This window comes from Scyliorhinus canicula, chromosome 16 (genome assembly GCF_902713615.1).
Source record: "Scyliorhinus canicula chromosome 16, sScyCan1.1, whole genome shotgun sequence".
NCBI classification, from domain to species: Eukaryota; Metazoa; Chordata; class Chondrichthyes; order Carcharhiniformes; family Scyliorhinidae; genus Scyliorhinus; species Scyliorhinus canicula.
In genome coordinates, this window is record NC_052161.1 from 124,122,354 (window position 1) to 124,149,629 (window position 27,276).

Genomic DNA, 27,276 nt, shown 5'->3' on the forward strand with positions numbered 1-27,276 from the left:
AGGAGGGAACGTAGCACCAGGGGTGGAATTGGGAAAACTAAGCTACTCACTAATCTGTCCATCAGAGAAGTGATGGTGAAGTGGTTTTGTTGCTGGACTGGTAATCCAGGACAGAAGGTTCTCCAGTGACCTGGGTTTGAATCCCACCACGGCAGATGTTGAAGTTTTGATTCAACAAAAATCTGGACTTAAAAGTCTAATAATGACCATGAAACCATTGACATTGTCGTAAACAAACCTGGTCTGGTGTACATGTGACTCCAGACCCACAGTGACGTGATTGACTCTTCAATGAGCTCTGAAATGGCCTAGCACTCAGTTGATGAGCAATAAATGCCTACATCCCCCGAATGAATATTTTAAAAATCAGGGTCTGATGACGCTTGTAATCTTATTGAAGCTGGCTGCAACATCACAGGCTCAAGCACCAGGTGGTGCTGTTGACTCCTGTTGAACACCACTGGATATTTAAGAGATTCATCACCTCTTAACACAGGTTAATTAATGTCTTGGGTGTGGACGTCTCAACAGAAACAGAAGAAAGTGACTGACATTTCCCAGGGTCTTGTGTCCTATTTGCGTTTTGTGTACCTGGAAGCTTTGGGCATGATTGTTCCTAACTTTATTGCCTCATTGGTGAAGAAATTCTTGAATCATGAGTTTAATGGGAATGTGAATTTAATCTTCACTATCGAAGCTGCTCAGTGGACACCAAGCAACCCCTGTCCCTTCTCTTCATGCATGCTGCTGCACCTCCTGATAACAACTACTGCACCATTTTTAAACCATCCTATTGTATCGGATCCCAAGTACAGAGAGTTCAGACATTGTCAGATTTCCTCTCTGCTTCCTGGCTCCTTCCACTCTCGGTAAATTTAAGCTCATCCAAAACTTGGCTGTCCCATATCCTAACTCGCACCGAATCCTATTCACCCCTCAGGATTGACCTATCCTGGCTCAAGTGTCAAAGTCTTCCATTGTCCTGCCCCTCTTTACCTCAATAACCTAATTGAGTTCTGCAATCCTCCAATTCTGACCTCTTATCCATCCCACACTTTATTCCCACCATAGGCAGCTGTGCCTTAAATTCTGAAATCCCCTCCGCAACCTCTCCTCCTCCTTTTAAAGCTCAGCACCTGCCTTAAGATCTCCTCATCTAGCTTGGTGTCACAATCTGTTCAGCTACAGGACATTTTAGTACATTAATGATGCTGTATTAATTGCGAGTTGTTGCTGATGTTGAACATTAGGCAGGTTAAAAGGGAGGTTTGTGTCTGTTTAGCAGCCTGATTATGTAGGTGCCGCAGTCTGGCCGGGGGTAGGTCTCAGATGTGTAGCTGTTTGTGTGAAGCTAACACTCGGGGCTCTGTGTTAACACATTCTGGGCTTGCTTCCATCCCATCACCATGTGCAGATGTGTGGACAGGATTTTGAATGCGGTTTGGCAGTGGCTGCTCGCCGTAGTCCCAAAGACAACAGCTGCTGGAATCAGAGGTGGAGCACTAACATAGAGAGAAACAGAGTGAAACAGTGAGAGAGAGAGAGAGAGAGAAAGAAAGAGTGAGGGAGAGAGAGAGAGAGAGAAACAAACAGTGAGAGAGAGGGAGAAAGAGAGAGTGTGTGAGTGAGAGAAACAGTGAGAGAGAGGCAGAAAGAGAGAGAGTGAGGGAGGGAGAGGGAGAGAGAGAGAAAGAGTGAGGGAGGGAGAGAGAGAGAGAGAGAAACAGTGAGGGAGGGAGAGAGAGAAACAGAATGAAACTCAGAAAGAGAGTGAAACAGTGAGTGAGAGAGAGTGAAACGGGAGGGAGAGAGTGAGACAGTGAGAAAGAGAGTGGAACAGAGGGAGAAAGAAACAGGGAGAGGGAGAGAGAAACAGAGTGAGAAACAGAGAGAAAGTGAGGGAGTGAGAAAGTGAGAACACGAAAGAGTGAAACAGTGAGAGGAAAACAGTGAGCAAGGGAGAGAAAGAAAGAAAGTGAGACGGAGAAAAGCAACAGAAAGGAAGAGAGCGAGAAACAAAAGAGAGAAAAAAAATCAAAGAGTGAGACAGAAAAGCAACAAAGGAGAAAGAGAGAAACGACAGAGGGAAAGAACGAAGCAAAGAGAAACGGGGAGGAAAAACAGGAAGAAATAGTGAATGAAACCGAGGGAGGGAGAAGGAGAGAGTGAGATAGAGAAGGGAGAGAGATAAAGACAGGGCTCAATGAGGAGAGAGTGAAGAACAAAGAGAGAAAGAGTTAGAAGATCAGTGAATGGAGAGAGGGAAGGAGTGAATGAAGAGAGGGAGTGGAGGATGATGACTTAAAGGGAGAGCGGGAGGCTCGCTGCCGGGACTGGCGGCAGAGAGAGAAGTTTAACTGGAAGCGGGGAGAGAGAGGAACGGGGAGAGAGAGAGAGAACCGGGGGCGGAGAGAGAGGAACAGAGAGAACCGGGAGCGGAGAGAGAGGAACAGAGAGAACCGGGAGCGGAGCTGCCGCCGGGGGTAAAGGTCGCGCCAAATCTGGATTGGATTTGATATGGGACAGTCATCAAAAAAATCAGACCACTCGTCATTGACCTGGGGTATTGGTATCGATTTGAGGGTTGGGTGTTTGGGATCAATTGGAGTGTGGGTGTCGATTTGGGCAGGGGGGAGATTGGGGCGTGGGTGTCGATTTGTGCAGGGGGGAGATTGGGGCGTGGGTGTCTATTTGGGCAGGGGGAGATTGGGGCGTGGGTGTCGATTTGGGTAGGGGGAGATTGGGGTGTGGGTGTCGATTTGGGCAGGGGGAGATTGGGGCGTGGGTGTCGATTTGGGCAGGGGGTGATTGGGGCGTGGGTGTCGATTTGGGCAGGGGGTGATTGGGGCGTGGGTGTCGATTTGGGCAGGGGGAGATTGGGGTGTGAGTGCTGATTTGGGCAGGGGGAGATTGGGACGTGGGTGTCTATTTGGGCAGGGGAAGATTGGGGCGTGGGTGCTGATTTGGGCAGGGGAAGATTGAGGTGTGGGTGTCGATTTGGGCAGGGGGAGATTGGGGTGTCGATTTGGGCGGGGAGATTGGGGCGTGGGTGCTGATTTGGGCAGGGGAAGATTGGGGCGTGTGTGTCGATTTGGGCAGGGGTGATTGGGGTGTGGGTGCTGATTTGGGTAGGGGAGATTGGGGCGTGGGTGTCGATTTGGGCAGGGGAAGATTGAGGTGTGGGTGTCGATTTGGGCAGGGGGAGATTGGGGTGTCGATTTGGGCGGGGAGATTGGGGCGTGGGTGCTGATTTGGGCAGGGGAAGATTGGGGCGTGTGTGTCGATTTGGGCAGGGGTGATTGGGGTGTGGGTGCTGATTTGGGTAGGGGAGATTGGGGCGTGGGTGTCGATTTGGGCAGGGGGAGATTGGGGCGTGGGTGTCGATTTGGGCAGGGGGGAGATTGGGGTGTGGGTGTCGATTTGGGCAGGGGGAGATTGGGGCGTGGGTGCTGATTTGGGCGGGGGGAGATTGGGGCGTGGGTGCTGATTTGGGCAGGGGTGATTGGGGTGTGGGTGCTGATTTGGGTCGGGGGAGATTGGGGCGTGGGTGTCGATTTGGGCAGGGGAAGATTGGGGCGTGGGTGTCGATTTGGGAAGGGGGAGATTGGGGTGTCGATTTGGGCAGGGGGAGATTGGGGCGTGGGTGCTGATTTGGGCAGGGGAGATTGGGGTGTGGGTGTTGATTTGGGTCGGGGGAGATTGGGGCGTGGGTGTCGATTTGGGCAGGGAGAGATTGGGGCGTGGGTGTCGATTTGGGCAGGGGAGATTGGGGCGTGGGTGTCGATTTGGGCAGGGGGAGATTGGGGTGTCGATTTGGGCAGGGGAGATTGGGGCGTGGGTGCTGATTTGGGCAGGGGAGATTGGGGTGTGGGTGCTGATTTGGGTCGGGGGAGATTGGGGCGTGGGTGTCGATTTGGGCAGGGAGAGATTGGGGCGTGGGTGTCGATTTGGGCAGGGGGAGATTGGGGCGTGGGTGTCGATTTGGGCAGGGGAAGATTGGGGTGTGGGTGTCGATTTGGGCAGGGGGAGATTGGGGTGTCGATTTGGGCAGGGGGAGATTGGGGTGTCGATTTGGGCAGGGAGAGATTGGGGTGTCGATTTGGGCAGGGGAGATTGGGGCATGAGTGCTGATTTGGGCAGGGGGAGATTGGGGTGTCGATTTGGGCAGGGGAGATTGGGGTGTCTATTTGGGCAGGGGGAGATTGGGGTGTCGATTTGGCAGGGGGAGATTGGGGTGTCGATTTGGGCAGGGGAGACGGGTGTTGATTTGGGCAGGGGAGACGGGTGTTGATTTGGGCAGGGGGAGATTGGGGCGTGGGTGTCGATTTGGGCAGGGGAGACTGGGGTGTTGATTTGGGCAGGGGAGACGGGTGTTGATTTGGGCAGGGGGAGATTGGGGCGTGGGTGTCGATTTGGGCAGGGGGAGATTGGGGTGTCGATTTGGGCAGGGGAGACGGGTGTTGATTTGGGCAGGGGAGAGGGGCGTTGATTTGGGCAGGGGGAGATTGGGGCGTGGGTGTCGATTTGGGCAGGGGAGACGGGTGTTGATTTGGGCAGGGGGAGATGTGGGCGTCGATTTGGGCAGGCGAGATTGGGGCGTGGGTGTCGATTTGGGCAGGGGGAGATTGGGGCGTGTGTGTCGATTTGGGCAGGGGGAGATTGGGGCGTGGGTGTCGATTTGGGCAGGGGGAGATTGGGGCGTGGGTGTCGATTTGGGCAGGGGGAGATTGGGGCGTGGGTGTCGATTTGGGCAGGGGGAGATTGGGGCGTGGGTGTCGATTTGGGCAGGGGGAGATTGGGGTGTCGATTTGGGCAGGGGGAGATTGGGGCGTGGGTGTCGATTTGGGCAGGGGGAGATTGGGGCGTGGGTGTCGATTTGGGCAGGGGGAGATTGGGGCGTGTGTGTCGATTTGGGCAGGGGGAGATTGGGGCGTGGGTGTCGATTTGGGCAGGGGGAGATTGGGGCGTGGGTGTCGATTTGGGCAGGGGGAGATTGGGGCGTGGGTGTCGATTTGGGCAGGGGGAGATTGGGGCGTGGGTGTCGATTTGGTCAGGGGGAGATTGGGGCGTGGGTGCTGATTTGGGCAGGGGGAGATTGGGGTGTGGACGTCAGGAGATTGGGGCACTTTTGTTGATTGGGCAGGGGAGATGTGAGCGTGGGGTTGATTGGGTAGCAGAGATGTGGGTGCGGGCTGAATTTGTATTTGCTGCTGACACCCAGGGAGAGCTGGAATGTGAAATGAGAGTGTCGATTCTGTCCGGACCCTTATCTGGAGTCCGTGAGCAGGTCAATGACATGTTCTGACAGATGTAGCTTTGTCCACTTCCTGGTGCTTCTTTTCTTCTGGGTTCTGAAAACCTCCACTGAAGAGTCCCTCAATCAGCTGGGCGAGGGGCAGATCAACCAGGCGAGGGGCATATTGTCCACTCTTCACCTGGACCCTTCACTCTGCCTCTGGGAATGTGATTGTATGAAACATATTTTCACAAGGCCAGATGCTGTCAGTACCTCAAGCTGCTGTTCGTACTATATGATCTTAAACTGCAACTCTCCGTAAGCTCTATGTACTGTCCAAGATATACCTTTAAGACTTGTTTACGGACACCTCCCGCTCCACTGCTCTCTCCCAAACTCAGATCCGTGAACCCCTCCCCTGCTAGATCTGAGTTTTCTAACCTTCCTACAAGCAATAGTCTTTTAAAGCTGATCTCCTCGCCTCACTTGACCCCGTGCAATTTAACTCCTCTCCTTCGTAGCTCTTTCGTCCTGCACAGCCTTGGAACCTCCTCAATTTACTTATTTTTAAAGTTTATCTTTTAAAATCAGCTGGTTGAACTTTGTTTGAACGGTTTGTGCATTATGTGAAGTATTTTTGTGTGTTTATTTTAAACAGTTTAATTATTTGGATGATCCCAACCCAAGTTGAAAGGTCAGCCGCGCATTGGCAATGATGGAAAGGGCGATTGACCAATCCAATCTCCCTCGGGTGCAAGAAGGTGAGAGGGAGATGAACTTTTCAATATTGTGTTTTATATATTGCAGATTTGTTTGTGTGTGAGGAGCCATTCTTTCACTTGGATTTTTTGCTAAGTGTATCGTTTATCATACCTTTCACATTGTAAAATGTCCCAATGTGCTTTACAAGACTGTAAATTAGGAAAAAAGAGCAGGTGATATTAGGACAGGTGAGCTGAAACTTGTCAAAGAATTTAAGGGGCGTCTTTAGGGAGATGAGGTTTAGGGGTGGCACAGTGGTTAACACTGCTGCCTCAGTGCCCCGAGTTCACTGCTGCCTCACAGCGCCCCGAGTTCAATTCCACTGTCAGTTTGGAGTTGCACATTCTCCCCGATTCCTCCGGGTGTTCCGGTTTCCTCCCACAGTTCAAAGATGTGCAGGTTAGGTGGATTGCCATGCTAAAATTGCCCCTTAGTGTCCAGGGATGCACAGGTTAGGTGGGGTTACCGGGATAGGACAGGGGAGTGCTCTTTTAGAGGGCTGACACAAATGGGCTGAACGGTCTCCTTCTGCACTGGAGGGATTCTATGGTTTGAGGAAGAGATTCCAGAGCATAGGGCCTCAATGACATTGAAGTAACAAAGGTAGTGAGGACGGGGAGGTAGCGAGGATAGGGAGAGTGACCACTTGTAACCATCACAGGAGAGTTCAGTGCAAAAATGTAACATACTTGTACAATAAACTAAAGAATGGCCAAGTTTGCTTCGCCTCTTGCAAAGAGTTTAGTGTAACCTTATTGAGTTAATAACCCATCACCTCACTTAAGTATAAAGGGGTAACAATTGAATAATCTTGAATTTGAGGATTGGTCATAGTCCTGTTTGTAGAGGGAGCTTTACTCTGTATCTAACCCTGTGCTGTACCTGTCCTGGGAGTGTTTGATGGGGACAGTGTAGAGGGAACTTTACTCTGTATCTAACCCCGTGCTGTACCTATCCTGGGAGTGTTTGATGGGGACAGTGTAGAGGGAGCTTTACTCTGTATCTAACCCCGTGCTGTACCTGTCCTGGGAGTGTTTGATGGGGACAGTGTAGAGGGAGCTTTACTCTGTATCTAACCCTGTGCTGTACCTGTCCTGGGAGTGTTTGATGGGGACAGTGTAGAGGGAACTTTACTCTGTATCTAACCCTGTGCTGTACCTGTCCTGGGAGTGTTTAATGGGGACAGTGTAGACCAGGGGTGGGCAAACTTTTCCGTGCAAGGGCCACATTCAGAAATTCACAATTTTAAAGGGCCGCATAGTATTAATAGTCCCGGTTGTAACCAATTAGCGTGCGGCATATACCTCAGCGCTTCCCCCGGCGGCATCCTGCCTTTAGCCCTCTTTATATCTACTTTTCAAAAATGGCGCTTCACCCGGTTATGATTCTGGGCGCCTCATATAGAACAGTACAGCACAGAACAGGGCCTTCGGCCCTCGATGTTGTGCCGAGCAATGATCACCCTACTCAAGTCAACGTATCCACCCTATACCAGTAACCCAACAGCCCCCCACATTAACCTTAGAAAAAAAAAAAATTTTTTTTTTTAAATAAAAAAAAATTATTATTTTTTTTTTAATGACTTGATCTTGGTGGGCCGCATAAAGACGTTTGGCGGGCCGTAGTTTGCCCGCCCCTGGTGTAGACTGTAGAGGGAACTTTACTCTGTTTCTAACCCTGTGCTGTTCCTGTCCTGGGAGTGTTTAATGGGGACAGTGTAGAGGGAACTTTACTCTGTATCTAACCCTGTGCTGTTCCTGTCCTGGGAGTGTTTGATGGGGACAGTGTAGAGGGAACTTTACTCTGTATCTAACCCTGTGCTGTTCCTGTCCTGGGAGTGTTTGATGCTGACAGTGTAGAGGGAGCTTTACTCTGTATCTAACCCTGTGCTGTACCTATCCTGGGAGTGTTTGATGGGGACAGTGTAGAGGGAGCTTTACTCTGTATTTAACCCCGTGCTGTACCTGTCCTGTGAGTGTTTAATGGGGGCAGTGTAGAGAGAGCTTTACTCTGTATCTAACCCTGTGCTGTACCTGTCCTGTGAGTGTTTGATGGGGACAGTGTAGAGGGAGCTTTACTCTGTATCTAACCCCGTGCTTTACCTGTCCTGGGAGTGTTTGATGGGGACAGTATAGAGGGAACTTTACTCTGTATCTAACCCTGTGCTGTTCCTGTCCTGGGAATGTTTGATGCTGACAGTGTAGAGGGAGCTTTACTCTGTATCTAGCCCTGTGCTGTACCTATCCTGGGAGTGTTTGATGCGGACAGTGTAGAGGGAGCTTTACTCTGTATCTAACCCTGTGCTCTACCTGTCCTGGGAGTGTTTGATGGGGACAGTGTAGAGGGAGCTTTACTCTGTATCTAACCCTGTGCTCTACCTGTCCTGGGAGTGTTTGATGGGGACAGTGTAGAGGGAGCTTTACTCTGTATCTAACCCTGTGCTGTACCTGTTCTGGGAGTGTTTGATGAGGACAGTGTACAGGGGCCGTTACTCTGTATATAACCCGTGCTCTACCTGTCCTGGGAGTGTTTGATGGGACAGTGCAGTTTCAGTCGTGTGAAATTAGGAGTAAAGTGATCCAACACTGGTGAAGATCTGCTTCTGGACATTTTATTCTCACCAGAAATTTTCTGAGGGAGAAAATGCTCCGCAGTGGGAATAAAATATTGAATGTATTTATTTTCAGTTAGTGCGGGCTCCTGAATAAACAGGTTCGGAGCTGTCTCCAACACCAGCCTTTTGTACCTTGTTCCCAGAACGCAGTCTGTTTATTCCAAAGCAAGCGGTAGGTGTAAACATGAATAAACAAACAATCAGCAAATGTTCTTCTGCAGCATCTATTTTATTGAGAATGTCAAAAGTCCACCGTCCTCCTTATAACCATCTCTTAACAAGATGGGAAGGAGAGGCTGATACAAGAGTTCCTTCTCAAACGAAGCAGGGAGACAGTGAGTGGGATGGGAAGCCCTTGTGAATGTATCCCTTGGGTCAGCGGTTCCCATTTGCAAATGTAGCAGGCTGCTGCTGTTATGTCAGCACTCGCTACTTTGCAGTCTGGCTTCCTTTGTAACTCCCTCCCCCGTTTCATAGTACAGCACAGAACAGGCCCTTCGGCCCTCGATGTTGTGCCGCGCTCTGTCCGAAACCAAGATCAAGCTATCCCACTCCGTCATTCTGGTGTGCTCCATGTGCCTGTCTAATAACCGCTTGAAAGTTCCTCAAGTGTCCGACTCCACTATCACAGCAGGCGGTCCATTCCACACCCTACCCACTCTCTGAGTAAAGAACCTACCTCGGACATCCCTCCTATATCTCCCACCCTGAGCCTTATAGTTATGCCCCCTTGTAACAGTTAGATCCTCCCGAGGAAATAGTCTCTGAACGTCCACTCTATCTATCCCCCTCATCATCTTATAAACCTCTATTAAGTCGCCTCTCATCCTCCGCTCCAAAGAGAAAAGCCCTAGCTCCCTCAACCTTTCCTCATAAGACTTACCCTCCAAACCAGGCAGCATCCTAGTAAATTTCCTTTGCACCCTTTCTAATGCTTCCACATCCTTCCTATAGTGAGGTGACCAGAACTGCACACAATACGCCAAATGTGGCCTCATTTGGAGCATTGTGTGCATTCAGCCACCTTGCCCCTCTTCCATAGACATTCCCCCCCATCCCCCTCACTGCCCTTGCCTATCCTTCTCCTGTATCCCCTCTCTGACCTACCCTCCCCCCCCCCTCCCCTAATGCACCCCTGTCTTGTCCCTCCTTTGGCACCTCATTCAAACCCCACCAGATAAGCACCACCACACCCTTCCAATACGTAATAATATATTATAATGAGGGATTGGGAATAGGTAATTCAAGTTGAGATACAAATCCGCCATAATCTTAGCTGAATAGTGCAACAGGTCCGAAGGGCCGCCTCCTGTGCCAATAACTTTTATTTCAGTCATGGGATGTCGGTGCTGCTGGCTAGGCCAGCATTTATTGCCCATCCCTAATTGTCCTTGAGAAGGTGGTGGTGAGCTGCAGTCCCTGAGGTGTAGGTACACCCACTGTGCTGTGAGGACTCTGACTCCAGGATGTCCTCTGTGAAACATCATGAGACACATATTGAAGGTGGTTTAGAATCATCAAATGACACCGTGCAGAAAGGGCCATTCGGCCCATTATTGCCTAGGCTGACTTTTTGGGGGGGGGGGAGAGGGGGAGAGAGAACCCAGTCCAATTGGCCTCGCCTTGTTTATGAGGAGGTGGATGTTTGGACATTTTCTCAATGGGGTATTAAAGAAACCCCATTCTGTTTGACGTTTGAGCTGTTCAATTATGTCAGCGTGCACGGTTTCTGGGAGGGGACATGAGCCAGGTGTTGCTTGTTAATTAATTTAAGTCTAAATCCTCCTCTGCCTTGCCGCTTGCAGCTGAGTGGTGGCTACACACCATGTTGCCGGGCTGCCGCCCACCAGGGCTGCCGCCCACCCGGGCTGCCAATGCAACTTCCCCACGTGACAACCCCACTCAATGGGACCGAGGTGGGAGGTAGGTACAGGGCAGGCTGGACCTGTGTCTGCTCCTGCTGAGTAAAGCCCACTTTTTTTTAAATGACCACGGGGGTAGGTGGAAGCAACTCCGTTGTCCTCTTCCTCAGGCCACCTCCTGCGTGATGTGACTGTACAAGTAACCCAGAAAACACCAGTTCAAATCCCAACATGGCAGAGAGAATTTGGGCTCCCATTTAAAAAAATATTAGCAAACTGCAAGTGACCTGTCCGGCTGTCGGGGGGGGAAAAACCCAACTAGTTCACCGATATGCTGGAGTGGGGGCCAGTTTAGCTCAGTTGGCTGGACAGCTGGTTTGTGATGCACAACAAGGCCAACAGCACGGGTTCAATTCCCGTACCGGCTGTGGTTATTGATGAAGGCCCCGCCCTCTCAAACTTGCCCCTCGCCTGAGGTGTGGTGATCCTCAGGTTAAAGCACCACCGGTCTGGAGTTTGCACATTCTCCCTGTGTCTGTGTGGGTCTCAGCCCCACAACCCAAAATAACAAGTCACAAGTTGGCTTCAATGAAGTTCCTGTGAAAAGCTCCTAGTCGCCACATTCCGGCGCCTGTTCAGGGAGGCCGATACAGGAATTGAACCCGCGCTGCTGGCATTGTTCTGCATTTCAAGCCAGCTGTTTCGCCCACTGTGCTAAACCAGTCCTGGATGTGCAGGCTAGGTCAATTGACCACGCTAAATTGCTCCTTAATTGGAAACAAAAAGAATTGGGAACTCTACATCTTTAAAAAATCACCACCGCTCTCCTCCTCAAAGGGGAAAGCAGCCTATGAAGACTTCACTTACTTACTAGAATCCCTATCGTAGAATTCCAACAATGCAGAAGGAGGCCATTTGGCCCATCGAGTCTGCATTGACCCTCCTGAAAGAGCCCTACACGTCCTCGCCCTATCCCCGCAACACAGCCTAGCCTGCACATCCTGGACACTAAGGGCAATTTAGCATAGCTAATCCACCTAACCTGCACATCTTTGGACTGTGGGTGGAAACCAGAGCACCCGGAGGAAACCCACGCAGACACTGGGAGAACCTGCAGACTCCACGCACACAGTGACCCAGCGGGGAATCGAACCTGGGGGTCTTTTTCCTTCCCTGCTGACGGGTCTCGTGTAGATTGGCTAAGGTGAGTAGCCAATGTTGCGAATCAATTCCTGTTTGTTCCCGATCCATTCCAATCCTGATCCAAAACCAACGTGTTTGTGTCCAAAGTTTTCCCCACAGCTGCGTAACTCTGTGACCAGCAACACCTCCTCCGCTCCCAGCACCTAATGTCTTAAAGACAGACTGAACAGAGTGGGTATTCCAGAGTGCCAGAAAGGGAGATGTTCAAGTAACAGGCGGATTCTGCAGAGCCCTACAGCTGGTGACGGTCAACTTAAAAATTGGATTGAATACATTTGTAGAAGGTTGGGAAATAGTACCATGCCCACAGTTCTCTGTTTCACTTGAGTCGGAGTTTTTTGATTGGAATTTTGTTAATAAGCTTTTCTGTCAATGTTAAACCCTCTGCGGTGACCCTCTCGCCCCAGCCCCCATTTGTAGCTCTGTCTGTAGCCCCATCTGTGAGGCATTAACATCTGAATGGGTTGCTGCCCTCACTCTGACATTCCCTGCTCAGAGATCTGTTCCCAGAGTATCTCTATATCAAAGAGGGCTGCGGAGGGGGGGGGGGGGGGGGGGGGGGGTGGCTGTCCCTGTCTGCTCCTTTCGCAGCTGAAAGATTCCTGGGCACTGTCTTTTTCAACATTTCTTGAGTTGGAATGTATTTTAAAGTTTTCCATCGGGGAGGCATAAAGATTTCTTTGATTTCTGTAGATTATCTGGGACTTTACGTGCCTGTGTGTTTAAGAAGTTTGTTATACTGTTCCAGTTAAGAATAGAGAGAAGGCGACTTGTATTTTTCCAGTACTTCTCACAACCCTAGCATGCCCCAAATCGCCTTAGAGTTGAAATGGAAAAAAAAAATCGCTTATTGTCACGAATAGGCTTCAATGAAGTTACTGTGAAAAGCCCCTAGTCGCCACATTCCGGCGCCTGTTCGGGGAGGCTGGTACGGGAATTGAACCGTGCTGCTGGCCTGCCTTGGTCTGCTTTAAAAGTGCAGTAAAGCTTCCCCAACACTGCCTCAACATACATTGTACCATAATATTGGCATATTGTTTAATTTCCTAACTCCGTCACCAGGTCTCCTCGGCGCAGTCAGTCACAGGACAGTTTTTTGTTCTGGAGATTCTAACCTCAGCCACTAAAAACACCAACAACTTGCATTTCTGTACCATCTAAAAACACAGCAGACGATCCCGAGGTGTTTTGCAACGGCAGACAGTGACCCGGGGCCGGGATTGAACCTGGGACCTCTGTGCCACGAGGCAGCAGCGCTAGCCACTGCGCCACCACGCCGCCCTTTCCAGCCATGAGCAGTCCTGCTGAAGCCGAAGCCACCTCGGTCACAGGATGTGGTGTGGTCCGGTACGCGAACAAGAATTGAGCCAGAAGGTAGGTGGCATGGTGGCGCAGTGGCTAGCACTGCCGCCTCTCGGTGCTGAGGACCCGGGTTTGCTCCTGGCTCTGGATCAATGTGCAAACTCCACAGGGACATTCTCCCCGTGCCTGTATGGTCCTCAGCCCCACAACCCAAAGGTGTGCAGGGTAGGTGGATTGGCCGCGCTAAATTGCCCCTTAATTGAAAAAAATGGGGGAAAAAAAGAATTGGCCAGACATGTGCCCAAGGGTCCCACCTGCTCTTTGCCGAGGCCCTGTTGAAGGCCTGGACGACCCTCTCTGCCAAATTGTTGGAGGCCGGATGAAGGGGGCTGTCCTCACGTGCCGGGTGCCATTTGTCCGAAGAAACTCCAAAAGGTCTGCACTCGTGATGGACGCCCCATGTCCATCATAAGGATCTCTGTGGAGAAAGAGAGGTGCATCTTCTCCAGCATTGTGTGAGAGGTGATCGCCGCCATCATTGTGTGAGAGGTGATCGCCGCCATCTGAAGGGCCTCCAACCATTTGGAATTGGCATCCACTAAAAGAAGGAACATTGAGTCCATAAACGCGTCGGTGAAGTCTGCGTGGACTCGAGCCCGGGGTGGCCCGGCCACTCCCAGGGTGGAGGGGCATGGTGGGGTAGCGGCTGCTGTTCCTGGCAGACGGAGCATTGCCACGCTAACTTCTCAATGTGTAGACTTCAAGGACCAGCCACCAGCATCTTCATCCTGGTCATCCCCGGGTGCCCGTTGTGTCGGGCTGGTATAACAAGTGCCTGACCCTTAGCCGGGATCACGATCCATCTACCCCACGGGAGACCCCGTCTGACATCCGGGTAGAAGAAGCCCACAGCTCCCTGGGCAATTGATGATGCCGATCACCCCGGAGGACAAGGTGTTGCACCCGGGTAAGGATGGGATCCATCTGGGTCCAGTAGCGGATACGAGATTCGGTAACCGGCAAGGAGTCCATGAGATTCAACACAGCGACCATCTCATCCGCCAGAGGGCGAGGTGAAGCCATGGCTGGCAGGGGCACCTGGCTCAACCCATCAACATGCGCTCTCTGGGTCCCTGGTCGAGAGAATACTTCTCAGTGAGAGTAACACACCGCTGGATGCGTGCCAATGCTATGGGGAGAATCGCGTTATCATCGCGAAAAAGACTCAGGAGGGGTTTGTGGTCTGTAACCAGAGTAAGACGTATTAGTGGAAACATTTAACTCCAAATGCCACACCCTCCTCCTCTATCTGTGCAAACTTGTGCTCGGCAGCGGTCAGTGTCCTGGATGCAAAGGCCATCAGGCCGTTCACTACCGTCCGGCATCCGATGGGCCAGGACGGCGCCGAACCCATAGAGCGACGCATCGCAAGCGACGACTCGGGGTAGACGATCTCGGCACTAAAAACACTTCTTCTGCCGCAAGCGGATCCCAAATTCTGAAATTGGTGAAGCACAGCCACCAGATTCCATAAATGTTCCTGGTCTGTTGCACCTGTGACCAGGATGTCATCCGGGTATGCCGTGCAAAAGTCTCTTCCATCATTATGTTGAAAGATCTTGCAAGGTGACAAAACCCCAAAAGATCCCCCCCCCCCCCCACCCCGTATACGTCACCAGACGTGTCGTGGAGGGGGCCAACGTCAATGTCCAGACACCTTGCTGGATAGGGTCAAATGTGCTCTGGCCTATGACTGACACTCTTGCCCCAGTGTCCAGCTCCATACGCAGCCAGTATCCATTCACCTGCATGGTGATACGGATGGGTGCTGCTAAGTATTGGAGTTGCACCATGGCCTCTTCTTCATCCAGAGTATCCAAGTGGTAGGTCCAATCTCTGAGCCGGCACCAAACCTAACCGTGTCGACGGAACCTCCTGGCTGTCCGTGGTCACACCGACACCGGCAAACAGGTGTTGCACATGTGGAGGCAGGTTGCCTGCGGGCGTTTCAACAAAAGGTTCTGCCGCAGTCACGCAGCCTGTTCAACTGGGCGGAGGAGTTGCCATGTAGTGCCCCACATCCCAGGGTGTTTATCTCCATGCCCTGGATCGCCTGAACACCATGTGAGATGGGGAAATCTGGGCTGTCAAAGTGGGCCCGCCCAGAGCCTCGCTGAATCTCCGCTCCGCTGACACCCCAGATGAGGCGGTCCCGCAAAGTATCATCTAGGGAGGCCCCAAATGCACAAAGCGCATCATGACCCTCTGCCACCGATTCACCTGGGGTGTGCACTGCTATATTCAGAAGGTACCATTGGATGATGTCAGAGGGAGGGGGGCTGAAAGATTGGCTAACGATCTCCATCAGTTGTGCGAAGTGTGGGTGTCCGGCACAACCGGATGCACGAGGTCATGGATCACCCCGTACGTTTTAACTCCACACATCATCAGTAACATCACTGTCTGCCGCCCATCGTCCGTAATGTTGTTGGTACTAAAATAAAAGCACATGCGCTCTGCATAACGGGTCCAAACTTCAACTACGAAATCGAACGTGTCCAAGCGGCTGAATAAAGGCATCGCAGCGGAGCGCAGGTTCTATCCTGTACGGGATGTCCAGGATGTAGTCCAGGAGGAAGGTCAAATCATCAACAAGGCACCATTTTTCCTCGTCGCCAATATTGTAATTGCCCCAGAGGAAGGAGTCCACATCGGGTTTCCGGATGAACAGGAGGTACATTTAAGTTTGTTACAGAGACCATGGTACAAGCTCCTCCTGAGTGCGTGCTGGCCGGTTCTGAGCCGGACGGCTGGCTTTATATCGGAAGTCCTCGTAAGCACTGCCCCCTTTTAGCGCGGTGGGGGGGGGGCGTATTCTCCGAGGGCTTCTGGGAAAACCAGATCCCCAACTCTGTAACCTTTTGTCAGGCCCAGGATATGATGCCCCCCACCCCACTGCCATGGAAATCGTGGTGAATTATACAAATGTACATCTCAATCCTGGGCTCCTGAAGCTTCCACTGTAACTCAGATCAGTTAACGCTCAACACAAACTAGGCCCTTTGCCAGCTGGACACAAATATCCCAGCATCCTCTCCAAAGGTGAAGAAAACCACCCCCCCCACCCCCTATTCTCGCTCAGAATGACGGAAAGTGACTGGATTTCAAAACTTTCCATTCACAGCATTTCCCTTGGCAACTCCTAAATGTCTCAGTCTGGCTCTGTGGCTTTTTTTATCCCTTTGTTCTTTCTCCATCTATTGCAATGTGGTTGATGTACTGTATGTTTACAGGCAGTAAATATTACACTGCTGCGTTCCCAGAGGGAACCTGTGCTTGTCTGATGTGTACTTTCAGTGGCTGGCAGAAGAATCCTGGGGAGAACCTTTTGAACATCGTAGTAGTGGGGCCTTTTCTTCCCTCGACTCATTCCCCTCCTGCCCATGCCCCCTTTCCCCGTCTCCAGTTCCCTCCCCATGTCCCGACCTACTCCCTCTCTCAACCACTCTCCCCACCCTTACCCTCTCCCCGAATCCTCTGCTCCATCCCTCCCCGACCCCAGTTATCCATGTCCTGGGCTCATGTCGATGTGTGGCCATTGCAGCCTCGCTCAGCTGCATCCTCACCTGAAGGCCACATCCAATTTACATCATTGGTCAGTGATGGGAGCCCCCCCCCCCCTATTCAGTTTTTATTGTGGGGGTTTGACGAGGTGGGTGAAAAACCACTTCCCCTTCAGACCTGAACGCCGAGTCCTGGTGCAGTCAGCAGATTGTGTGGCAAACCCTGGGCCTTTCATTCCATCCTCTGTGTGTGTATGAGGAGCTGCTCTGGCCTCTCGCGTGTACATTTTCCTGGGCTTGGAGCCAGGATTCCATTGTCGGACTAACCCTGATGTTTCTATGGTAACTTGTACAATCCACCCCCCCACCCCCGCCCCACATCCCAGCTGTTTCCTTGGCCTGTGGGGTAGGTTGAGGTGGTGCGGGGTCTCTGTGCTACACAATCACACTTGTCTGAATGACAGAAGTGGTTTTATTAAAGGAGTGACCTTTGGCCTGGTGCTCTCAGTAGCTGCCTCCTGTTTAGCAGTTGCCGAGGGAATAGGCAGCTACACAAGGAATTTCCCCTGGCTTTGTCTTGAAATATGTTGCCGGTGACTTGCCAACGACCTCGGCCCTCTGTGGATTAAGAACAGAGTCTCCGGGCTGTTGTCACCACAGGAGGAAGAGGAGGCCATTCAGCCCCTTCAACCTATTTGACTATTCAATTACACCACTCCCCCCCCCCCCCCCCCCCCCCCCCCCCCCCCCAAAGGGGATCAAACCCCAGACGTGTGTGAGCGAAACATGAACAAGAAGACTTGCGTTTTAATAGCACCGTTCACCACCTCAAGCCGCCCCAAATGCTCGGCAGCCGCTAAAAGCACTTTTTGAAGCGTGGTCAGCTTTTTGTGTAACGTAGCAGGAACAGCAGTCTGTCTATGCACAGTAAGATCCCACAAGCAGCACTGTGATAATCAGATCCAGTGAGGCTGAATGTTAGTCAAGTCATCCTGTTGTTTTACACCCGCCAGCAGAGCCTCAGTCCAACATTTTATCTAAAAGACTGCATCTCCGCCAGTGCCGCACTCCCTCAGTACTGCACCAGAATTACGGGCTCCCTCTGCGGACTCATTGTTTGAACGTCCTGAGTCATCGGGCCTTCAGGACGGTTTGAACTGGGCGTTGTTCAACATGGGCGGGATTCTGTGATCCTGAGGCTAAGTGTTGACGCCATCGGAAATGCCTCAGGATCAGCAATTCTGGCCCCCACAGGGGGCCAGCACGGCACTGGAACGGCCCGCCTCTCCAACTGCTGAACCCGGCGTCAACTGGGCGCCACGGGATCTGGGGGCACAGCGGCATCGGTGCCAACGCGTGCATGCGCAGTGGCTTCCTTCAACGCATCAGCCCCGACGCAACATGGCGTAGGGCTAAAGGGGCCGGCGCAGAAGAAAGGAGGCCCCCAGCCCGAGAGGCTGGCCTGCCGGTTGGTGGGCCCCGAGGAGGCCGCCCCCCCCCCCCCCCCCCCAACCCGAGCATTCCACGCCGAGTTCCCGCTGACTGAGAACAGGTGTGGACAGCGCCGGCAGGACCCTGGTTTTTCACGATGGCCGATCGGCTCGTCCCGGGCTGAGAATCAGCGGCCCGGAGCGGCCCCCTGACCACGGCGCTGCCAATGGCGCCACGATTCGCGCCGGTCATGGGGATTCTCCGGCCCGGCCCCGGGCTGAGAGAATCCCGCCCCATGTTGCTGCTCCCACTTGATGTCTTACAGCTGCTAACTCTTTGATGCCAAAACAACCTGACGTTGAAAGGTGCTCATTAGCTACCAAAACCATAAGGGGGGTTGTAAGGCCCCAGCTGTCAGACCGGGGGGAGGGGGGGGGAAAACGCTCTTTACCTCTGCTTCTGCCCCAAGAGTGTGTATTTGTACATCATGTCACAAATCAAGTTGTTTGATGGCTTTTATTAAAGTCTGCACCTGACTAAAAATAGACATTTCAGTCGAGCGAGGCTGTGTAGGGTTGGGAGGGTTAAACAGTTAGATTTCCCGTGACTTCATTCACAATAAATCAGTGTGTCTGCTGTTAATGATGGGAGCTGTGTATTATGTAACTGCGTTAATGCCAAATAGGGGAATGTTTACATTCAGGAACCCCTGTGCCAAGAGCTTACAGGATTTTACAGAACACAAGGGAGCCATTCAGCTTTTCTGTGCCTTTGTGGAATTGTTGTAATAGAGGGCAGTCAGATTGTGCATGGCAAGATTCCAGTAGTTGCAAGGTGATGTCCTGGTTCTGTGATGTAGATTAAAGGATAAATCTTGACCAGGGCACTGGGGATGACTTGCCTGCCCTTCGTCAATTCTAAGCCACAGGAACCCTTTTACGCCCACCTGACCGAAGGGCCCAGGTGTAAATGCCTCATCTGAAAGACGGCACTCCCTCGGTATTGCACTGGCGTGTCAGCCTCGGGACCCCAAGTGGGCTTGGACCCGCGATCGTCTGGCTCTGACGGGAGTCTACCAACTGGGTAGACTCATCCGAAGCCGGAGCAGTGTTTATCCTGGCCCAGCCCTTTCCTGCCACAAAGTGGAAAACTCACCAGCCACTTTCTGAATGGTTCTATTGAGCCCTGTGAGGGAAGTGCTGTCATTTTGTGGCTTCAGCTGTCTGGGCTCGAAGCTCTGGTGCTGCAACTCCTGAAACCTCTTCCCCCCCCCCTCCTCTCTCTACAGGGCGTTCCTTAATAACCCACTTCCTTAACCAAGCATTTGCTGAACTGTCCTGATATTTCTTTATGAAGTTCGGAGCCGTGTTTGGTTTGATGATTGTTCCTGTGCCGCGCCGTGTGCCATCATCAGCTGGCAACTGATGGCCTTTCTGGGCAATGTTGCCTTTGTAAAGCTGAGAGAGTTCCATTTCAAGCTGCTGTGTCTTTCACCTAAACCCACAAGACACAGGGCACTGCAGCACTCTGGGGAATGGCTCTTGAGCAAGAGGTCGGTTGGGGTGGTGGCTTAGTGTGTCTAATATTGGTGCCTGTTAATGGGCACATGTGGCAATGATGTCTGGCCTTACTCGAGCCTTCGATTTCTTTCTCTTTTGCTATAGTGTGCCGTGGGTTCGCTGTCTTGGAGGATGGGGCGTTGGCACACAACCTTCAGGAACAAGAGAGTGAGTAGAAACAGCTCCAGGGGCTGAAACGCCTGTGGTTCTGGGTTCAACCTGCAGACAGATAGATGGGCATCACCCATGTGCTCCTTGGCAGCCTCTTTAGGAGGATGCGTGGGTCAAAGCAAGGTCAAAGTGTGGCAATGACGCCCTTGGTGAGGACTTGCTGCCTCATACAAATTGGGGGTTGACCCCAGCTGGGGAAGAGGTTGGAGGGAGAGGGTATGGCACTTTGCACTTTTGGTGCCCTCGAGCAGAGATTCTGATCTTTCATTCGCTCTTGCGCAGCACCCAGAACTCCAAACGGAGCTCAGTGTTTCAGGAGGAGGGGGGATAAAGGGTGGAAATTGAAGGAAGTGTTGGGGAGGAAGATTTTTTAGGTGGGAGGACACGGTGGGAGATCAGAAGCTGAGGACAGAGTTCCAGAATGCAGCTGAAAGTTCATATCTTCTGGAGGGACATGGAGAACGGGGATTAAATCCCAGGATCGAGCAGGGGAAGAGAGCTTGGAGGTAGGGATAGGAAAGCTGCAGATGGAGGGATAAGATGTGGCCATGGAGGGATTCATTATACGAACATGTTTGCTCGGGGGGTGGTGGGGGGGAGATGTCTGATTGAGGGCGTAAGGTGAAATCTGTAATAGCTCCCACAGTAGAGTGCTTTGAGTCACTGGCAAAGTTTGGACATGGTGGCCATGGAGCCTGTGCTCCTGGGAGAGTCAGGGTCTGTGAGCAGAGAGAAATTCAGTTTCTCGGGATTCTGGTTCTTGGCTCCCTGGTAAAACGTTAAAACCAAGTTGCTATTTAGAAATTGATAGTATGAGCTGTGTGTCAGTATTAAACAATGTTCCTGGTGTTCCAGTTGAACAGCACTATGCCTCAAACATTGAGAAGAACAAGTTGGTCCGTCAGGATGTTTGTGTGGCGAAGAAGCTGCAGGATGAGGAGGAACTGGAAGCCAAACACTTCAGCCGGGAACACCAACAACAGATGTACGTATATCGGAGTGTGGGGGGGGGGCTGAATCCGAGAGTCGGAGCAGAACGACTGGACAAGATGATGGGTTAAGGAGTCAAGTTCAGAGTGGAGCTGTGTGGAGGAGATGGGCAAGGAGCAACCGGACTGGGCGAGAGGAAGGGTAATGGCGGGGTGGACAGGCCTGGGAGGGAAGCGAGGGGGTGGGGAATGAGGGGGCAGATCTGGGAGGGAGACTGGGTGGGGGTAATGAGGGGGCAGGCCTTGGAGGGAGGTATAAGGGGAGAGATTGAGGAGGCAGGCCTACGGGGGGGGGGGGGGGGGGGGGGATTGAGGGGGAAGGCCTGTGAAGGAGGTAGGAAGCAGAGTGGCACAGTGGTTAGCATTGCTGCGTCTTGGCGCCGAGGTCCCAGGTTCGATTTCGGCTCTGGGTCGCTGTCCGTGTGGAGTTTGCACATTCTCCCCGTGGTTGCGTGGGTTTCACCCCCACAACACAAAGATGTGCAGGGCAGGTTGATTGACCATGCTAAATTGCCCCTTATTTGGAAAGAATTAATTGGGTACTCTAAATTTATTTATTTTTTAAAGAAATATTGATGGAGAATGCCTGGAAGGGAGGTGAGGGAGAATTAGGGGGCAGACCTACTAGCTATAACATGGAAATTTGTATAAAACAGCAAATAAAATTCAGGTGACAATTTGCTTAAAATAGAAAATATGTTAAATGATTTTACGATGTATTCAGAACAAAAAGTTCTCCCTTTGAAGAGCTGACTCACTGGGCTGAGTTCCCAGAGACCCACATGCTCCTCCCGCTGCTCCTGTACGATGCAGCGAACTACAGAACAATACACTATTGTGCGCTGGAGCAGGGATCCTGCCCCTCCCCCCGGATCTGCTCCCTGGCCTACCCTCTCTGCCAATAATGGACTTCCACCTCATCACACCCTACCTGGTTTGGAGTCCTGGCTGCCAGCAATGTCCAGCCGAGGCAGCTTGTGCTGTTATGGTGCTTGCACTGGCTCAGAACCGTCGCCTACACGTGTCTAGTGATCGACCAGCGAATGTGTCACGGGGTAAGCAGGTATCTCCAGCCGAAGTGGCTGCACAGCAGCTGCTGGCAATGGATAGGCCAGTCTGCTCACTGGAGAGGTGGGCTGTTCACAGGCCTGGGATTGTTGCCACTCGAAGGCCAAAAGCTGTGGCAGATATGATGGGCGGGGGGGGGGGGGTTGGTCAGCTCTCCGAGCTGGTGAATACGGAATAAATCCAGGGCCCTTCTGCACAGACTTGATAAGCCCCTCAGAACTCCTCTTTTTGTCAAATTCCTAAGCCCTCTGGATTTTAGGCACTTGAGCTTGTCTCTACAAGGAGTGGTGTACCCAGCACTGGGCAAAGCCTGCCTCGATCAGGCAGCACTTTGAATTGGTGATGAGTTGGACACGTGTCCGATAGGTGAACAGTGAAACTGGGTGTGGGTCTGTCCTTCCTGTCCTGAAGCACCTCCAGCTTCAATATATTCAAACCTCTGGCACTTGGTCCAAGTTAGAAACATGTTCCCTGCAACCAGTCTTCATCTGATCTAAACGTAGTGCATAGTATGGGCTTGTGTTTGGTGCAATCAATGTTGCTACTGCAATTATCTTTCCACTTGTTCCTGCCAAGCTCCAAACCTTTGCACGCCATGCGCCCACAATGTGAGTAACACTCTCGCCATCAGAACGTCATCGTTTCCCGACCCATCCCAGAGGTTTGAGCCCATTATTCAGCCAGATATTCCCAGTACAGTCCTGAGGGTGTGATGCATTGTTGGGGTTGCTGTCTTTCAGATGAAAGCTGAAGTTAAATTGGGTGGCAGTTAAAGATATCATAGCGTGTTATCACATTGTTGTTGGTGAGATCTAGCTCTCTATACATTGACTGCCTCGTTCCCCCCATTATAACAATAACCTGACTTCACACGTTTTCTATTGGCTGTAGAGCACTTTGGGCTGTCCTCGGGGTGTGAAAGATGCTGTATCAATGCAAGTCTGTCTTGGTGTTAACTGCACTGTTTCCATGTCTAGTGAGGAGCTTGATTCTCAGTACGCCAAAGTTATCCAAGAGGAGATTGAGCAATGTGTAGCAGAGAGCCTGCAGCGGGAGCAGCAGGATAAGGTAGGTTTTGTCTATGGGCTGTGGTGACCATTTAAGTGCTCACAGAAGGCACAGCGGGCAGCACTCCAGCCCATTCCCACTGCTCCTGAAACTCCCAGCATGTTGTGGTCTAGTTTTTTTTTAAGATGTTGATATCAGCACAGGTGGGACAGTTCACTGCCTATCGTGTGAATTTCAGGTTCAGAATCTGCTGACCTTTTTGGGATATGGTTCCATAAGTGTCAAAATCCAGCCCCCGTGTAGTCGGGCTTCATGCTTGAGCCTGGGTGGACTCTGTTTGACCAGCATGGCGCACTCTAATTCACTTGTTAGCCCCATCATCCTACAAAATCCATATGTGGATACTTCCGTCAGGATTTACTGAATAGTCATTTAGGACGCACCCTGATCTCTATGCCATGTGTTTGGTGCCATATTGGGCCTGGTAAAGTTTGGGTGCTTTACTCCCCCCTTCTCTTTCTCCCACACTGACTATCGTGGCAGCAAGTTGATGGGACACGGGTGGTGAGAAGCTGCCGTTCTTTTGGCTGGTTACCTCACGGAGGTAACTGATTAAACAACAAAACCTTTCCCCTTAAATCACAAACTGCCCCACACTTTCCCAAACCAGTCTGGCCATTCCTGCAATGCCATAAACTCAGGACGGGCAACATCTGATTTGGTGAATTGTTCTTGCAGAACTAAATCATGAGCCGTGCTAATCCAACAGTCCAGTGGCCGGTTGGGGGGAGTCAAAATCTCCTGTGATCTGGCCAGCTTTGGCTCAAATCCTCTGACTGTTAACCTTTTGTCAAACCGTCTGGAGTGAAACCTTAAATTAATACCTGGAATTAAAAGTCTAATGATGACCGTGAAACCATTGTCAATTGTCATAAAACCCCATCTGGTTCACTAATGCCCTTTACCTGGTCTGACCTGCACGTGACTCCAGACCCACAGCAATGCGGATGGCTCTTGGGTGCCCTCATGGATGGGTAATAAATGCTGGCCCAGCCAGCAATGCCCACATCCCATGGACAAATTATTTTTTTAAAGTTGGTGAAGAAAGGAAAATCTCTCCGGATAAAGTCGGGTTAGTTTTTCAGTTCTGAATCCGAGAGTTTGGAGTAGGACGGGGGGGAACTGAAACACGATAGTGCTTGCAGCTGTCAAATTGGACAGGCTGGTGTGTTTAATTGTGATGTGGGCTTTTAGCCACAGGCCTCCTGTGCAACGAGACACTGTTAGATGGAATCTCAGATCAGTGATTTGGTTTTTTTCTAAATTATGGATGAAGCTGCAGCTTGTTTTGCAGCTGGGGTTGGAGCGGAGACTTTCCCCTGAGAGCTCGGGCCAACTGGGTGAGGTGAGAGAGGGGATTTGGGTCTACCTGTGAAAGAAGCTGTTAAAAGTCAGGGGTAGGGGGAGTCACCTTGTTAAAAGTCAATATTTTCCCCGCTTGTGGACTGTGGTAGAAAGATTCAACAACGCTCGTTAAGAAAACATAACAAGATTTTATTTTCAAACAGACTGCAGTTTATGGCTGAAAGTTGAGGTCAGAGAGCAGAGAGTGTCACTGCTGATTCCTACTCTAGTCCGCGCTTTCACAGAGAATCAGCTCAATATTTATACATTATCATTATCAAGATTGCGTGACAACAGGAATTCAATCGGAAATAGAAACGGAAGCAATGTCATAAAACAGACCTTTTTTGTCGCATCACTCATACCATTATCTTGTCCTTGGAGGGAACATTGAAAGGTCGGAGGAGAATTATTTCTTCCTGGACTTACCTTGTTTTATTCCTACGGCCCTGGGTTATGACGAGTTAGTTTAATCAGGGGTTGCCGAGGTCCGGTATTTTGGAATGGCTTGACCTTCTCTGATCTTATTCAGACTTCAAGTTATGCAGAGTTGACCTTATCAGTCTTACAGTCTGAAATGGTTCGGGCAGCTTTTCTTACATGGTATCCAACATTTTGACCGGTCTTCCCATTGGCCAGTTTCCCCATCATGCCATTACTTAATTCGTAGCATATCACAACCTGATGTGAGTGGCAAAGTGGCTATGTTTTCATAAGCTCCAGCTCTGCTCATCCCTTATAATCCTTTTATTTCATCCTTGTGCACATTTCACATTAGTCATTTTGAGAGATATATGTCTCGCGCTATATCCCTGGGGGATCCCAATTGGTGTTTTGCGGAGAGAAGCTGTGATAAATTGCGGAAAATCCTTGTTAGACTGTGGCAGTGGGAGTGGGCTGGGGTGGGGACCAGCTGGCAGTGACGGTGATGCTGCTGGGCGGACTTTTGTCTCGCCGGTGCTGTGTGCATCTGGATGATGACCGCCACTGAGAATGTTGTTCTGGATGAAGATCTCAGCTCTGTGGTGCACTTCTTTCGTGCTCACTTTGAAGAACTGCGCGGTATCCTTGGGAGAATGGTGAAGGCACGTTAGGGAGTTCTTGCATTCGAAAGGGCACTTGCCCTAATAAGTCGGCTGTGGGTTACTTCAGCATTGAATTGGCAGCATGGTGGAAGCGGTGGTGCTTTGTTCCTTCGAATCTTTGAGAAATGCCAAGGAGTGTTCGTCGGTCCTATCTTAGCAACGGCCTTCTCGAGCAAAATAGATGGTGTCAGTATCCAGCAATTCTTCTATAACCCTGGGCTTCCTTGTGATTGCGTTGTTGATTATTTATTGTTGTCTTTTCTCCTGCAATGGCGAGCGAGATGTGAGCACGAGGCGCGTGTCGTCTGTTATCCTGTTCCAGTAAAAATCATTTTGAATTGATTGTGTGAAATGTGGTCTGTGCACAATTAGACTTTTTTTTTGTCATTTTGTGTTATAATCCTTGTGGGTAATGGGAGTGGGGAGTGTGGGTAATGGGAGTGGGGAGTGTGGGTAATGGGAGTGGGGAGTGTGGGTAATGGGAGTGGGGAGTGTGGGTAATGGGAGTGGGGAGTGTGGGTAATGGGAGTGGGGAGTGTGGGTAATGGGAGTGGGGAGTGTGGGTAATGGGAGTGGGGAGTGTGGGTAATGGGAGTGGGGAGTGTGGGTAATGGGAGTGGGGAGTGTGGGTAATGGGAGTGGGGAGTGTGGGTAATGGGAGTGGGGAGTGTGGGTAATGGGAGTGGGGAGTGTGGGTAATGGGAGTGGGGAGTGTGGGTAATGGGAGTGGGGAGTGGGGGTAATGGGAGTGGGGAGTGGGGGTAATGGGAGTGGGGAGTGGGGGTAATGGGAGTGGGGAGTGGGGGTAATGGGAGTGGGGAGTGGGGGTAATGGGAGTGGGGAGTGGGGGTAATGGGAGTGGGGAGTGGGGGTAATGGGGGTGGGGGTAATGGGAGTGGGGGGTGGGGGTAATGGGAGTGGGGAGTGGGGGTAATGGGGGTAATGGGAGTGGGGGTAATGGGAGTGGGGGTAATGGGGGTAATGGGAGTGGGGGTAATGGGGGTAATGGGAGTGGGGGTAATGGGGGTAATGGGAGTGGGGGTAATGGGGGTAATGGGAGTGGGGGTAATGGGAGTGGGGGTAATGGGGGTAATGGGAGTAATGGGAGTGGGGGTAATGAGGGTAATGGGAGTGGGGGTAATGGGGGTAATGGGAGTGGGGGTAATGGGGGTAATGGGAGTGGGGGTAATGGGGGTAATGGGAGTGGGGGTAATGGGGGTAATGGGAGTGGGGGGTAATGGGGGTAATGGGAGTGGGGGTAATGGGGGTAATGGGAGTGGGGGTAATGGGGGTAATGGGAGTGGGGGTAATGGGGGTAATGGGAGTGGGGGTAATGGGGGTAATGGGAGTGGGGGTAATGGGGGTAATGGGAGTGGGGGTAATGGGGGGTAATGGGAGTGGGGGTAATGGGAGTGGGGGTAATGGGGGTAATGGGAGTGGGGGTAATGGGGGTAATGGGAGTGGGGGTAATGGGGGTAATGGGAGTGGGGGGTAATGGGGGTAATGGGAGTGGGGGTAATGGGGGTAATGGGAGTGGGGGTAATGGGGGTAATGGGAGTGGGGGTAATGGGAGTGGGGGTAATGGGAGTGGGGGTAATGGGAGTGGGGGTAATGGGAGTGGGGGTAATGGGAGTGGGGGTAATGGGAGTGGGGGTAATGGGAGTGGGGGGTATGGGAGTGGGGGTAATGGGTAATGGGAGTGGGGGTAATGGGTAATGGGAGTGGGGGTAATGGGTAATGGGAGTGGGGGTAATGGGTAATGGGAGTGGGGGTAATGGTAATGGGAGTGGGGGTAATGGGTAATGGGAGTGGGGGTAATGGGAGTGGGGGGTGTGGGTAATGGGAGTGGGGGTAATGGGAGTGGGGGGTGTGGGTAATGGGAGTGGGGGTAATGGGAGTGGGGGGTGTGGGTAATGGGAGTGGGGGTAATGGGAGTGGGGGGTGTGGGTAATGGGAGTGGGGGTAATGGGAGTGGGGGGTGTGGGTAATGGGAGTGGGGGTAATGGGAGTGGGGGGTGT

General features: G+C 51.7%; 1 protein-coding gene across 4 annotated transcripts in view; it reads left to right on the top strand.

Moving 5' to 3' along the window:
* The first annotated feature begins 1,235 nt into the window (after positions 1-1,235).
* ccdc187 (coiled-coil domain containing 187) overlaps positions 1,236-27,276 on the top strand; it is a 72,259-nt gene continuing 46,218 nt past the window's right edge. The window contains exons 1-5 of one of the 4 annotated variants that reach the window (XM_038773303.1): positions 1,236-1,254; positions 5,895-5,997; positions 19,638-19,700; positions 20,559-20,688; positions 22,738-22,828. In XM_038773303.1, the coding sequence (XP_038629231.1) occupies positions 5,949-5,997; positions 19,638-19,700; positions 20,559-20,688; positions 22,738-22,828 (333 nt within the window). In that variant the 5' untranslated portion in view covers positions 1,236-1,254; positions 5,895-5,948. Of the gene's footprint in view, positions 1,255-1,474; positions 1,495-1,868; positions 2,564-5,894; positions 5,998-19,637; positions 19,701-20,558; positions 20,689-22,737; positions 22,829-27,276 lie in introns of those variants that run through there. The other 3 variants (XM_038773302.1, XM_038773301.1, XM_038773300.1) reach the window with 3 other exon arrangements.